At 47.1% G+C, this 14,544-nt stretch overlaps 1 protein-coding gene across 1 annotated transcript in view; it reads left to right on the top strand.

Moving 5' to 3' along the window:
* Window positions 1–14,544, top strand: part of gbf1 (golgi brefeldin A resistant guanine nucleotide exchange factor 1) — a 105,296-nt gene that overhangs the window by 58,588 nt on the left and 32,164 nt on the right. Inside the window, 12 exon segments of the mRNA XM_064318117.1 lie at window positions 534–594; window positions 3,674–3,728; window positions 7,907–8,051; window positions 8,669–8,877; window positions 9,199–9,367; window positions 9,999–10,210; window positions 10,798–10,896; window positions 11,463–11,657; window positions 12,009–12,201; window positions 13,276–13,416; window positions 13,764–13,852; window positions 14,510–14,544. The exon segment at window positions 14,510–14,544 is cut by the window's right edge and continues 168 nt beyond it. Of these exon segments, the coding sequence (XP_064174187.1) occupies window positions 534–594; window positions 3,674–3,728; window positions 7,907–8,051; window positions 8,669–8,877; window positions 9,199–9,367; window positions 9,999–10,210; window positions 10,798–10,896; window positions 11,463–11,657; window positions 12,009–12,201; window positions 13,276–13,416; window positions 13,764–13,852; window positions 14,510–14,544 (1,603 nt within the window).

Genomic DNA, 14,544 nt, shown 5'->3' with positions numbered 1-14,544 from the left:
AAGTGGCTGGGTGAGAACGAGGCTCCTGTACAGGACGCCATTGATCCCTAAAAATGTGAGGCTTATTTTATGTTTTATTTGTTTAGAATCCAATCATTTATTTAAAACTCATACAGCACTGATTGGTGCCATGTAGTCTGATGATTAACATAACTGGCTTATCTTGCAGCTGAAAACTTAAAATGGATGTTGCCTGTTTCACAAGAGTCAGGCTCTTGCATTTGTTCAGTGTGTGTGTGTGTGTGTGTGTGTGTGTGTTATGGACTGCCTCCAGTCTGTGTGTATCTGAGGGCCTGATTGCCCCAAACTAACCCCCTGCTGATGTGTGAGGCTGCCCCCAGGCCCCTGCCCCCCTGCCCCCAGCCCCCCGCCCCCTGCCCCCCGCCCCCTGCCCCCCGCCCCCTGCCCCCCGGCCCCCGCCCTCCGGCAGCGCTTTAATAAAATTGCCCTAATCCCGGGCAAACAGAAGCGGACACTAATGGTACCTGCGCTGTTTGTTTTCTGCACCCCCCTCCCCTCCTAACCCCCCCCAGAGCTGCTGAGGAAGTCTGCGGAGCACACGCTGGTGGACATGGTGCAGCTGCTGTTCTCCAGGTAGGGACAGGAGCGGCTTTGCCCCGCCGCCGCCGCCGCCGCCGCGGGTCTCATAACAGGAAAGCGCCTCCCTTTAATTAGCCGCCCCCGGCTAGGGAACCGGATTCAATTACCACATCGGTTTTGACTCCTGAAAGCCGCTAACCGCTATTTTTAGCGTAATTGCGAGCGACCCGCGGATTTCGTTTAATTCTCCGCGTTTGCCGCACTTTCAGGAAGACTGCTCAGCGTAATCTTACGAAACATTTATCTTCTTTTTTTTTGTCGGTTTTCAGTTGAAGTGCTTAGAATCCTAATGCGCGTAGAAGTGTTTGTCCTAGCGATTATGACACTTAATATTATTCTAATGAATATAAGTAAGTCTTTTAGAATCAGGATGTGCTGTCAGTATATGAAAAAGGACAACAGCGATTGACAAGAAATTCCTTTCATATGACAGTTAAAATGTGGCCTGCATTACCTGAGTAGTCTGTGTAGGGTTCTCATCTTCCAGCAAACGCATACCTCTGTGAAGCTCGCTAGTTGTTCTTTGTTCTCATAACCTCTTGGTTCTGTGTTTTCTGCTCTTCTCAACCGAGCTGCACGGTTGTGTGTGTAATTCACATTAACGAGCGGCGAACCACGTGTCTAATTAAAGCAGGTTATTTACACGTCTTGGCTGAGTTATGGGTCAGGAGGTCTGATTGAGTAACGCGATAACGCAAAGCCCCCCCTCCTGCCCCCCCCCCCCGATGGCGGTTAGCGGCCGTCGCGCATCCACAGACACCCGTCTGCATTAAGCTGCCAGTCACATCGCGGCGGAGACCAGAGAGGGCCTACAGAATGCCAGATTGTATGATCTGCATATAGATGGAACAACAGTTCCCTGCTGGCGAGCCAGCGTGCCGCTCGTCTAAACAAAGGAGGGGTGGGGGTGGGGGGGGGGGGCGAGCGCGGGGGGTTTGAGAGAGAATTAGCATTGCCAATAATCCCAGCAGAAAGCAAAGCAAAAAAAAAAAAAATGTATTAAAAAATCTTGCAAAAATATAGATTTCGTTTTTGATTTGCATCTCCCACAAGAATAAGAGGAGTGAAACGGAGAAAGCTAGCTGTCTTTCACTGCCTAGCTTGTCTTACATTGTCAGACCTGAGGAATGGCTTTTTTTTTTTTTTTTAACACACACAAACGCTCTTCAAAGAGCTGATTGATAATTAATAACTGCTTTTGAGTATGAGCGTCATTTTCTGGGTGCTGTTTAGAGATTATGGCCTTCATGATTATGCAGATCATTTAAAAAAAAAAAAAAAAAAGAGAAACTAGAATAAATAGGGCATTATGGGTACAAATTGAGATGTATCACATTAAAGCATCAAGCTAAATCAATGCCATAGGTGTACAGTCTCTTGTTAGAGCTTAGTAGTGTCATGTTCACCAGGTCTTCATTGTCATGCCACCCATTTACCCAGTAAACTCGCCCGACTACCACAAGCTCCACTTGCACCCCGCCTTGCCCCCCACTATTGTCATGTGATTATTACTGCCTCCCTTTTGTGCTGCCCCCCTCCCCCCACAATGGGAAGGGGTTGGCGCGGGTTGAGCGGTGTGAATGGCGGGATGGCGGAGCTCATCCAGGGCTCCGCGGCGGCCTTAGACCGCCTGCGCTGGTGGCATTATGGGCCGTTAATCTGCCCGCGACCGGGCCCAGAGATCAGCCCGTAATCACGCCCGCGACCAGAGATCAGCCCGTCATCACGCCTGCGACCAGAGATCAGCCCGTAATCACGCCCGCGACCAGAGATCAGCCCGTCATCACGCCTGCGACCGGGCCCAGAGATCAGCCCATAATCACGCCCGCGACGAGGCCCAGAGATCAGCCCGTAATCACGCCCGCGACCAGAGATCAGCCCGTCATCACGCCCGCGACCAGAGATCAGCCCGTCATCACGCCTGCGACCGGGCCCAGAGATCAGCCCGTAATCACGCCCGCGACGAGGCCCAGAGATCAGCCCGTAATCACGCCCGCGACCAGAGATCAGCCCGTCATCACGCCCGCGACCAGAGATCAGCCCGTAATCACGCCCGCGACCAGAGATCAGCCCGTCATCACGCCCGCGACCGGGCTCAGAGATCAGCCTGTAATCACGCCCGCGACCAGAGATCAGCCCGTCATCACGCCCGCGACCGGGCCCAGAGATCAGCCCGCGACCGGGCCCAGGGATCAGCCCGCAGCCGGGCCCAGGGATCAGCCCGTAATCACGCCCATGACCGGGCCCAGAGATCAGCCCGCGACCGGGCCCAGGGATCAGCCCGTAATCAGTGCGAGACGCCGCGGTCTGTTAGCGCTCGGGGGCTGACGCTGACGCTGACATCTCATTTTCTCCTAAAGCTGAAGAGTCCACACACGGCCAGATTCCCCTCTCAGTGCAGGGGAGGCGCCACACATTGTCCCACATAATTCATTAAACGAAGCGCGTGAAAAGATCCTTGTGTCGACGGATTATTGTGTTTGGAGGAGAGATGTTTGGAGGAGAGATGTTTGGCTTCGCGCGCTGCGTATCGGGGTTATTTCTGTCTCCTGCTTTGGGTCTTTTGGTCAGTTTTTTTTTTTTTTTTTTTGGTGTTGCATTGTCCTTTCTGTACGGCTTCATTCCTCAATGAGTTTTCCTGCCGTTGCTTTTAATCCAACAAAGCTGACGTACTTACCCGGTTTGTACTTTTTAAATAAATGAAGTTCACAGATAATCAGAGATGTAGATTTCTGAGCGTATGGGTCACTTTCTAAACATACGTATCTTGTTTGGTTTTTCCATTCGCATATATTAAAATAGATTGTCTTTAGTCAAGGGGATGATATTCCTTTAAAGTCACAGCGTACCGTTTGAACGAATGTGGCTCAGTGACTCATGAGAGAAATGCATACAGTTTGTTTTTAATTAAGTACATTATTGCACTGGTGACTGCTTTCTCCAGCATTAGTGAGGCATGTAGCTCTCTTGGGTACTGTTTTACTGGTCCTCCTTTTGGGCTAACTTTCAGCATTGCATGCAAGTTTACAGCTAACAGTGACATCACCCCCCCCCCCCCCCCCTTGCATTTCAGGTTGCCGCAGTTCAAAGAGGAGGCCAAAAGCTTTGTGGGAGCCAACATGAAGAAGGTAAGTTGGAGCGAGGTTTGAACGCCCTTTCCCACTGGACTCCGTGTGTTTGCTTGCCTAGCCCCGCCCTCACCCGTTCCCCCCCTGATATCACCCTCTCCATTGTGCTGTGATTTCTGAGTTTTTTTTTTTCTTCCCCTGGATTGTTTGACTTGTATCCAGTCCTGTACATAGTACTGTACTCAGTGTACTAGTGTGCAGATGCCATGCATGTTCTGCTTTCTTTCAGTTGGAATTCTACCGCTTACTACATAATTTGGCAGTTGCAGAACCGCAGAATTTTTAGTTTTTTAAACTGTATGGTGTAGTAATTAATGAGTAGGTACAAATGGTTCATAGACACCCATCTCCTCAAACTTGAATAAAACTAGTTTTGTGAATGGGTACAGTTCATACTGGTCCCTGAGTGTCGAGTTCAGACCAATACACAAATAAAAACATCCTTTCCATATTTATCCATGAAAACAAATTTACATGTCCCAGTCTGACCGATGATCAGTGCTTGTTGCAGGCAGAGGGGAAGTTTGAATTCCATTTGCTAGGACATTTCAGCGAGCACCAGTAGGTTTGCAGACTGCTAGCAAGGAATACCTTTAGCTGGCCAATAGAAACGATCCTTACTGAAGTTGTTTTCCGTCAGCAAAATAAAAACCCATTTGGTATTGAAATTGTCAGGACGGATAGTTTACTGTGAAACAGCGAGTTAAAGTCACGCAGACTCTCCCTCAGACGGTGCCTTGAGTGGCCAGGCATTGGCCGTCTTCATCTGTCATGCTGTGCTTTCCTGCTTCCCCCTCATCTCCTTATTGCAGTGTGCCCTCTTTTTTGGTTGGTTTTTTTTTTGTTGTTTTTTTTTTTTACCCTTTAAACTGCGCATTTGCCTGTTTTCCACAGATCCCATCTTGTGTCCTGGACAAACAGGATCTAATTTGTGCAGAGCAGCCTAAAAACACCAATCAGAGGAGCTTAGAGAGGGTACTGCCGAGTTTGGTCCCTTAAAAAGAGCCTTCAGTGTGTGCGGATAGGCCGCTGCTAGTGCATTTAAATATGGTAGCGTAGCATGGCTTCTTTCAGCAAGTTATGCATGGGGGTGCATTGCTATGTGTAAACTAAGCATTTCCACAGGGCTGATGATTTTCGGTAATCGCCTACTGTAAAGCATTAATAAGAAGAATTAAGAAGATTAAGAAGATTACATGCACTTTCAATTGCGCTTCATCATTTACCATTTAAAATACGAGTAGAATATGTAGAAAGCCTTTAAAGGGAACCTTTTGGGCTGTTTTGTGGGTTTTTCTCCATGTATCTTAGTCTTCAGGGATTCCGTGATCTTTCAGATCTTTATGTTTGAAACGGACTAGTCTGGCTCGGTTAAACTTCATAACATACTAGTAAAGGAAGGCAAAACTGTTCCATAGAACCAGTGACCAGGGTTATTTCACACGTGTAAGAATGAAAAATTTCTGTGTCCCTTTTTTTTTCTGTTTTGCATCTTGGTGCTTGGATTGGACCGATTTATGCAAGCGACACTTCTGACATATATTTTCTGATTACACTGATTCATATCCGTTTAGAATTTTTTTAGAAAAGGACTGCGATTTTTGATACATCCAGTGTCTCCATTTTAATTCCAGCACACTCATGGGAAATGCTGCTCTCAACTAATTCACAAGTCCAGACCAGTACTCAGTTTGACCTAGGCAGTCTCACACAGGGTGTACAGGTACATGGAAGGCATATGAAATTGATTTCTCTGGAAGATCAGCTGAGTCTGTATGAAGATCTCAGAAATGTCTGCTGAAGGCAGTCCAAATCCAAGGGTGTTTTGTGTGCTACTGTGAGACCACCCCCCCCCCCCCGCACACGCGCACGCATATGTACATGCACGCACACACACAAACACAGTCACGTACACACACACACACACACACACACACAGCTTGCTCTTTCCTGACTGTGTCTCTTCATGGAATGTGTGTGGTGGTGATGGACTGTAGCCCTGCACTGCACTGCACTGCATGGTGTTTGTGTGTGTGTGTGTGTGTGTGTGGCTGCATCCTGCCCCATTGCATCTCTCAGTGGATTCTGTCTGTGCCGCGCTGACATGTCCCCCCTCACTAATCCGTACCGCCTGCCCTTCTCTCCTGAGGCTTACAATATCTTGTGGAAAAACAAACGTGTGCAGGTAAGGAAAGCCACTGGCATTTCAGTTTCCTGATGAACTGAGTTGAAAAGGATCCCCCCCCCCCCCAAAGCAAAGCACAATTTTAAACATTTTAGGGACAGCAGTCAATTCCAAAACTCAGATGAAACCCAGGGAGAGCTGTTGTAATTGTCCTATACTAGTGTGTGTACTGTGTATCCAGCCAAATATAGTGTGGGTACAAGAAAAGGAAACCCTGCCTTGTAATACATTTGTGTTCATAACATAATAATGTTTTAGGAAAATTTGGTTCATTCACTTCAGTTTGATAACAGTGTACAGCCACATACTGTGCAGTAATACAGTGGACAGTTACATAATGCAGGATACTGTACGTGCTGTATGACACTTATATAATGACATAATGCATCATAAAGCTATGTGATACAACATGCACAGCGTACAGTTACGTAAAGCAATATGAGGCTCGGTAATACAAGATACTGCTTCAGTACATAATGCAGAATCCATGCTACACCACGCAGTGTACAGCTACTTAATACAGGATACTGTGTCATCCAGAATTATCCACACCCTGCAGAACGATGAGCAAAGGCTGTATACATAAAACAAAAAAAAGACAATAGAGTGTTGAACTGTATTGTACACTAAAAGAAATTGGAAACTTATTTTGTTCTAATATAGTTGCTCAGAAAAAATGATTCAGCTAGACTCAAGTACTGGAAGTGGGTGGGAAAATTTTTGTCACATTGTTTTAGGAAAATGAATGTGTAATTTTGGAATTGTTATTTAGCTTGACACCATTGAACAATTTCTAGTCAAAATATCTTACGAATGTTTCAGAAATGAAAATACAGCTCGTTAGCTGTATTGTGTATTTTATACAGTCTCGTTCATCTCTGTCAGTGGTGGGAATAGTTCTGCAGGGCACTGTATATGCTACACAATAATAAACAGTCCGCGGTTATTCATAGAACATCTGCATTGGCGGAGTGCCCTTTAAATCTGCTGGGTAAGCACTCGGCAGGAGATGAAATCACTATCCTCATATTTTTCCTTCGGGGAGTTTAAAAAAGAAAAAAAAAAAGCACAACACCAAGAGTGCACACAGGCGAAGATGAGGGTCGCCAAGGGTCAAAATATCCCTTTCTATCAGTTCCCTGGGGGGGGGGAGGGGGGAGGGGGCAGTGTCAAGTGATTAAATTGGTAGCAGTGGCAATAAGGGCTGTAATTGTGCCAATCAAATGGAGAGGAGGACCAGATGAAGGTAGACCTGCCGGTCCCTTTAGAGACGTCACGTTCGGATAAATAGTCTTAGATTTGACGGTGACTGTGCAGGCTTCATTCAGACGCTTCTCTGGTTCGTTTGCTTCTTTGTTTTTTTTTTTTCCTGAGATGTTTGCTGTTGCTCAAAGGGAATGGCTTCCACCTGCAATGATGTAAATGTTGTCGTCCGACAGGATAGCCCCGTCTTGTCTTTCTTTCTGTTGGCTTTGCTGTGATGACATTGCTGCCATTTGTTCACATTTGTAAATGAACACACATTTCAGTATTGTAGCGTCTGTTAAAAATTATTTTTTGTGCAACAAACACTTTTTACCATTATTATGGATGCCTAGAAACTTTGTTATCAGGAGATGCCTTAGTATTTATTCAAATAGGTATACAAAACTGTGCACAGTTGTATTCCTATGCTTGTAGCCTGGAACAGGACTATGAGTTAAGTGTTATCTTCCACCCTTTGCACAAGCACAGTTCCCCCAGCTCCAGCAGCATTAGCTAGACAGTCCCGGGGCTTGAACCCTTTGGGGAAACCGCGCACAGCGCAGTAGGCCTGGCGCAGGCTGCGTTAGCGTGTTTGCGTTAGCGTGTTTGCGTTAGCGTGTTTGCGTTAGCGTGTTTGCGTTAGCGTGTTTGCGTTAGCGTGTTTGCATTAGCGTGTTAGCGTTAGCGTGTTAGCGTTAGCGTGTCTGCGTTGCGTCGCGCGTCAGGATCCCCGTCTCTCTGCTTGCAGCTGAAGATGCGCGCGGGCGGAATGAGCGAGGCGTCCAAGTGGAAGAAGCAGAAGCGCTCGCCCCGCCCCCCGCGGCACGCGGCCCGCAGCGCCTCGGGCGTGGCCGAGCCCGGCGGCCCCGCCCCGCTCAGCAACAACCTCTCAGGTGGGACAGCGCCCTCCGGACCGGCCTGCCATTCGACCCGCTAATGCAGCGTCACTTTCCACGAGCTCCTTGTATGCATGTACTCCAGCTGCTTTGGGTTGTGCTCGTCATTAAAAAGACTGGGGAAGGCTAGCGAGAGTGTTTTTGCACCAGCTGTGGTTTCACAAAATGCTGTGTGATCCACTGCAAAGACATGTTGGGTTTAATATCTGTGTGGAGAGCCTGGATGTTTTTATATGGAATTGGACCCCCAGTGTGAGTTGTGTTTCAGCAGGCTTTTGTAATTAATCCCGTTGTGTAATTGTGTTTTCCAGCGCCTTCCGTGGTTAATTCTGAAATATTGTTGGCTTAAATAAAAAAAAGGCTATAGATTTTGAGCTGTAATTACCAAAATACTCACTGTGACTCTGACACTAATATGCTCACTAAATACTCACTAATTTCCAAAATACTCACTGTGAGTTCCACGTTTTGGAAGAGAAGAGGGGGTAAAGTGTTTTAAAAACATCACACAGATGCCTTTGGGGCCAAATGAATCACAGTTTTGGTTCTCTTTAAGCTAAGCTCGGCTGGGCTTTGCAGCCCTGTGAATGAGCCGTTTTCATTGGTGGTTCCAGGCGGGGTCCCCTTCGTGGAGCAGCAGTCCGCGGGCCTCTCGGTGTCTGACAGCGTGACCTCCATCTCCAGCCCCACCACCGACAGCGGCCTGGAGGCCTCCTCAAAGGCCACCTCCAAGGAGGACCTGACCGACCTGGACCAGAGCAGCTCCACGGCAACCACGCCCGCGACCACGCCTTCCTCTGAGCTGGGCAGGCTGGACATACAGGTATACCACCTGGACACACAGGTATACCACCTGGACACTGTTCTCCCACGTCCAGAGGGTTTCACTTAGAAACCTGGAAATCTTTTTTTTGTGCACAATTAGACGTACACATTCACTCAATCACTGACTCATGAAGACACTGACTCAGTCACTCACTCATGAAGACACTCACTCACTCACTCAACTCGCTTACTCATGAAGACACTCAATTGCACACTAACTTGCATGTATACACACAGATGCACTCACACTTAGACGCTCGCAGATTGACTCACACACACACACACTCGCTGACACCAGACCCGTCCCTGTCCCCAGCAGACGGAAGGGAGGCCGGTGGAGCACGCTCAGTCGGCCTCCGTGGAGTCCATCCCCGAGGTTCTGGAGGACAGGGACTCCGTGGCGGAGCAGTCCGACTCGGCCTCGGTCCACGACATGGACTACGTCAACCCCAGAGGTGTGCGCTTCACACAGTCCAGCCAGAGAGATGGTGAGCCCATTCCTCCCGCCCCCCGCCCTTCGTCCCGCGCTCTTCGTCCCGCGCCCTTCCTCCCGCTTGGAAGGCTGCTCGTCCAGGATGGTTTCGGGCAGGGAATACCGCTGGCTCTCTCCACTACGCGATAGCCGATTGATTGATTAATGGCGCTGATTGGACAGAGATTGAACTCATCTGGTGTCCGAGGTTTAAACCAGCTCTGATTAGAGGGTAAGAATGAAAGCCAGCAGTACGGCTGGCCTCGAGGGCCAGGTTCGAGTATCGCTGGTTTAGGGGATTGGAAGCGAGCATAGTGAAATTATTAATGCAGTCATTAGGAGGTTTGTAGAGTGAGTTTTATCCCGGTGGCTATGTCAGGAAATGGTATGTATTTTATGTAAAATTGCATGTGGGTTTTGTTACTGTTGGAATTTGAACAATAAACAATGAAGACCAGTTTATAAAATCTAGAGAGGCAAGGGCATGTGCTGATGAAGGTGGAAAAATGTGACAGTGGAATGTAGTACTCCGAAAATGACCCTCTTAATGGAACATGGCACCGAACCCTCGATGGACAGTTCCCAAGCTGTACATGGATAAAGAGCATTTAATCTGCGCCCCCCTCCCCCTCCCCGTTACCCCCCAGGAGCAGCGCTGATCCCGTACGGCCTGCCCTGTCTCCGGGAGCTCTTCCGCTTCCTCATCTCCCTCACCAACCCCAACGACCGGCACAACTCGGACGTGATGATGCACATGGGCCTGCAGCTGCTCACCGTGGCCCTGGAGGCGGCCCACATCGCCCCCTACCAGTCGCTGCTGGGACTGATCAAGGACGAGCTCTGCAGACACCTCTTCCAGGTCAGCGCCGCGACGGAATACACGTCCCGTAGACTTTTCTGTCCTCCTCCGAAAATCTCTTTCTAGAAATATGTGTGTGTATGCGATTGTGGATGTAGCGTATTGTATCACACTTGTATCAGTTTCAAAAAAAGCTTTGGCCTCTTTGCTTTAAAATATGTCCATGTCTTACATTTTGACTCGGTTTCATACGTACAAATGTTGGCGTGTGTGTAGGCGTGCCTGAGTAGATCTCTGTTAAAAATGTCACAAAAAGAACCTACAAGAATGCACTGTTGCCAAATAATTGTGCAAACCACAGTTCTTGGACAGGCTCCTAGTATGGTTATGGTGACAAGAAGTCTTTGCCAGAATCTTTACTGTAGGTTTAGTTTGGCCATCTTTGCTCTGTGATTGATTTAGTGTAAGAAAAAATACTGAAAAAATGTATCCTTATTTGCAAGAATGTTCATCTTTAAAATAGTTCTGAACTTTAATTTGGCTACATGCAACTTGTAAATCTAGCGCGTTGAATTATGGTATATGTTGTATTTTGGTATACTTGTGTTTTACCTCAATTTCTGCGTCTGATTTTTCTTCTTTTGCAGTTGCTAGGTGTGGATCGTATCAATCTGTATGCTGCTTCTATACGAGTGTGCTTTCTGCTCTTCGAAAGCATGCGGGTGCATCTGAAGTTTCAGCTGGAGGTGGGTGTTTAAAGAAAAAGGTCTGAAGGGCCTCTAGTGGCGCAGCTCGTAGAGCGCTAACCACACGCTCAATGCGAGCAGCGACGTCGGCGGTTCGAATCCCTCTCTCTCCTCCTAATTCTTCCTGCCTCTCTACACTGTTCTATCAAATAAAGCTGAAAAAGCCCAAAAAATATATTTTAAGAAAAAAAGAGAAGGTCTGAGCCGTACAGGCAGTGCATGTCGTCTTGACTGAATGGAGCCTGTCACCATGCCTTGAGCCATCGCGGTTTCTGCGCTAGCATTCTTTGCGGTCTGTAGCGTAAACGTTGGGCGTATCGTGTTCATTCTGATCTTTAGCCGAACGGAGAAATTAAACACAGTGCCAGCTGTGCTCCTGACTCGATTCTCCCGATATAAAGTTCATCTTCTGTTGTTCATCAGTCCCCGTGGGTCCGATGTCCTGTGTTCCACTGCCGGTTCAATATACTGAAACACAACCCACCATTAAAAAAAAAAAAAAAACAGCCAATCCGCCAGTCAAATGGAACGAGAAGCATAATGAATGACTGTGTGTCCTCCTGCAGATGTATCTGAAGAAACTGATGGACATTATTACCTCTGAAAATTCCAAAATGGCGTACGAGATGAAGGAAATGGCCCTGGAGGCTGTGGTTCAGCTGTGGAGGATCCCCAGCCTGGTCACAGAGCTCTACATAAACTACGACTGTGACAACTACTGCTCCAACCTGTTCGAAGACCTCACCAAGCTGCTCTCCAAGGTGGCCCCCCCTGCTACTGCCCTGCTCCATTTTTAAAGTCTGTTTGTTTATTTTTCATTTTTAACCATTCCTTGCAGGGAATTCACAACTATTGCTCATTTTGTAAAGAATTTTGAATTTGTTCCCTGCTTTTTTTTGATGATGCAGAGCGTAAGAGATAAGGTATATTGCTATTTTTTTCTACAAACATATTCAGTGTTTCTATCACATCAGAGATTGTATGAAATGCAGGTATTCTGTATCTCTATTAATATTGAGTTGTAGGGTACTGCAGTCCATTAGGGCACAATGTCAGTAACCTGGTACACAGGCATAATTACACACAGGTAACTTGTGCGTGATATTTTGCAGAATGCCTTCCCTGTGTCTGGCCAGTTGTATACCACTCACCTTCTTTCACTGGAAGCCCTGCTGACTGTGATTGACAGCACAGAGGCCCACTGTCAGGCCAAAGTGCTCAACAGCTCATCTCAGCAGGACCAATCAGACACACTCATGGTGGAGGGGGAGGGCACAGTCAGCGACAGCCCAGACATCCCCAGCGGTAAGTGAACCCCATTCCTTTTGGTTTTACGTTCCATTATCGCTTGTCAACGGACTTCTCAAATCGTAAATTCATTAAAACATTGCCTTTCAGCAAACAAAATATACTTATACGCTCATCGGAATGGGGAACTTGCACGGGGAAGGTTAAACATCATGTTTGTAGTTTATTCGTTTGCTTGGATGCGCCCGAACATTTTCTCCAGATTGGCAGCCGAATGACATAGGGAACCGAAGCTGAGCTTCGTACTGGAACAGCTCCTTGTGCTTGACATACAAAGTAGCCAGATGCACTGTAATATCGCCTCACATCTTTGTCCCGCAGTTTATTTCCATAAGCGCTATTTGAGCTGGATTACTTTCACCGAGGGAGGTTATGTGATTTAAGTGATTACTGACAGGATGCGTGATTTTAATCCGCTTTGAATCTGCAGTGTCTGTGGTTTGTCTGCAAAGTCCAGATTGTAAAAAACACCGGGGTTTATTATCTTCTTCTGTGTTTTGCCAAACTAAGAGGTCCATCGCTAATAGCGATCCAGTTCGGAAGGACCCTGCACTAATGTAATTGCGTATGGAAAGTGTTTGCCTTGGTTTCGGTGACCGGGAATCAGAGATAGCCGCTTGCCATCTTGTGGAAGTGCAGTCAGTGACGTTTAAATCCTGAGGGCTATCTGTTGTCATTTTGAAGGAATTACAGAAACTGTTAATCCTGTACGAATAGACCAGACAGTACATGACATGCACAACCCAGTGTACCACTAATCCAGCTCGAATAGGACTCCAGTTTCCACTGCCCGTTGTGGTTTATCCCTTAAATACAGATACAAATCACCTAATTTATTATTATTTTGAATTCAAAAGTGACTTTGTCTTATACAATTGAGGTGTGTGTGTGTGTGTGTGCGTGTACATGTGAATGTGAATGGGTCTGGGTGTGTACGCGTGTGTGTGCATACGTGAATGTGCGTGTGTGTTTGTGTTTTTGTGTGTGGGGGGGGGGGGGGGTGCTTATAAGCCTTGTTTTCACGGTGTCAGGGGGGTATCTAATAAGACTGTTTTGCGGGGTCCCTATTAGAAGCTGATAGCCTGGCCAACACCACCAGTGCGCAGAATGGCCCAGAGTCAGAGAGCGTGCCAGCGTGCCCACCCACCAGCGGGCACCTGATGGCACAGAAGATGCGTCTGGGGAGACAGGACCAGGAGGAGGCTGACCCTGGTATGGCTGCCGCGGCAACCCTGTCAGGAGAACATAATGATAACGACATATTATCATTTCATGAGCTTGGAGGGGATGTTCTCAAACATGTACCCATGTACTGTATTTGACATGCACATGTTTTTCCCCCTCAATCCTTCACTCATTACTTATCAGAGTGTGTCCTTGTTAGACAGTGAGTGCAGTGTGAAATTAGGGTTGAACATTTCAGTTTTGGAGTTCACTTTGATTTACAATTGCTTGAGTACTTCCTGACTTTGCACGTTCTACTTGACTTGTGGATGCTGTCTCCTCAGAAGCTGTTGCATTCATCTTTGAGTTCTCGTTAATATGGTATATTTTTGCAGCCGAGAAGAAAGCACCACCAAAGCCTCAACGCTTTTCGTGCTGTTTACCGGACTCTCAGGAACTTTTGGAGATAAAAAACAAAAAGAAGGTACGTGGCATCGCTCCACACACACTTAGGATGCGTAACTGTAGAAAGTATTGTTGTATGTAAATTTTCATTGGTTATTCTTATTCCGTTTGCCTGATTACAAAATCCAGCTACATTGATAAGGTGATTGTGCTTTATACTTGCAACCAGACAGATTCATGTCAGCACACATCTTTGGCTTTGCCAAAGCAATCAAATAGAACACTTATCACATTACGTGTGGTACATCCAGGGCCTAGGGCGGTATCTAGGGCGTCTGGGGGGCACCAGTGAAGGGAATTATTTAATTATTTACTTATTTTACAAAAATTGATCTGCAGCCCAGCGTAGAGCTGTACATATCCAGTTACCGGTTACCGTCATAAAAGCCCGGTTATCTACAGCTGCAGCAGCCGTGTTCACGCTCGCACCCAGTGCCGAATTGGGAGGGTGTAGACACCTACGGCTCCCCTCCGAAACACAGCGTGTCACCAGCAGACCCTGATCCTCAGTTCTGGGCTTTCTCTACTGTTTAAACTTTCAGCTTGTTTTAAAATTTGACACTAGTGCTCAAATAGTGAAAGAAGCACTCCGGTAACCAAGTCATTCCTTTTTCTTTCTTTTTTTTTTTTCTTGTTCATTTAAAAAAAAAAATTTTTTATTGGTTGTTCATTTAAGTTGCTGATCACGGGCACGGAGCAGTTCAACCAGAA

The sequence above is a fragment of the Anguilla rostrata genome, chromosome 18, assembly GCF_018555375.3.
Source record: "Anguilla rostrata isolate EN2019 chromosome 18, ASM1855537v3, whole genome shotgun sequence".
Classification (NCBI taxonomy): Eukaryota; Metazoa; Chordata; class Actinopteri; order Anguilliformes; family Anguillidae; genus Anguilla; species Anguilla rostrata.
The sequence above is the reverse complement of the archived record's forward strand: the minus strand, read 5'-3'. Positions and strand labels throughout refer to the sequence as shown.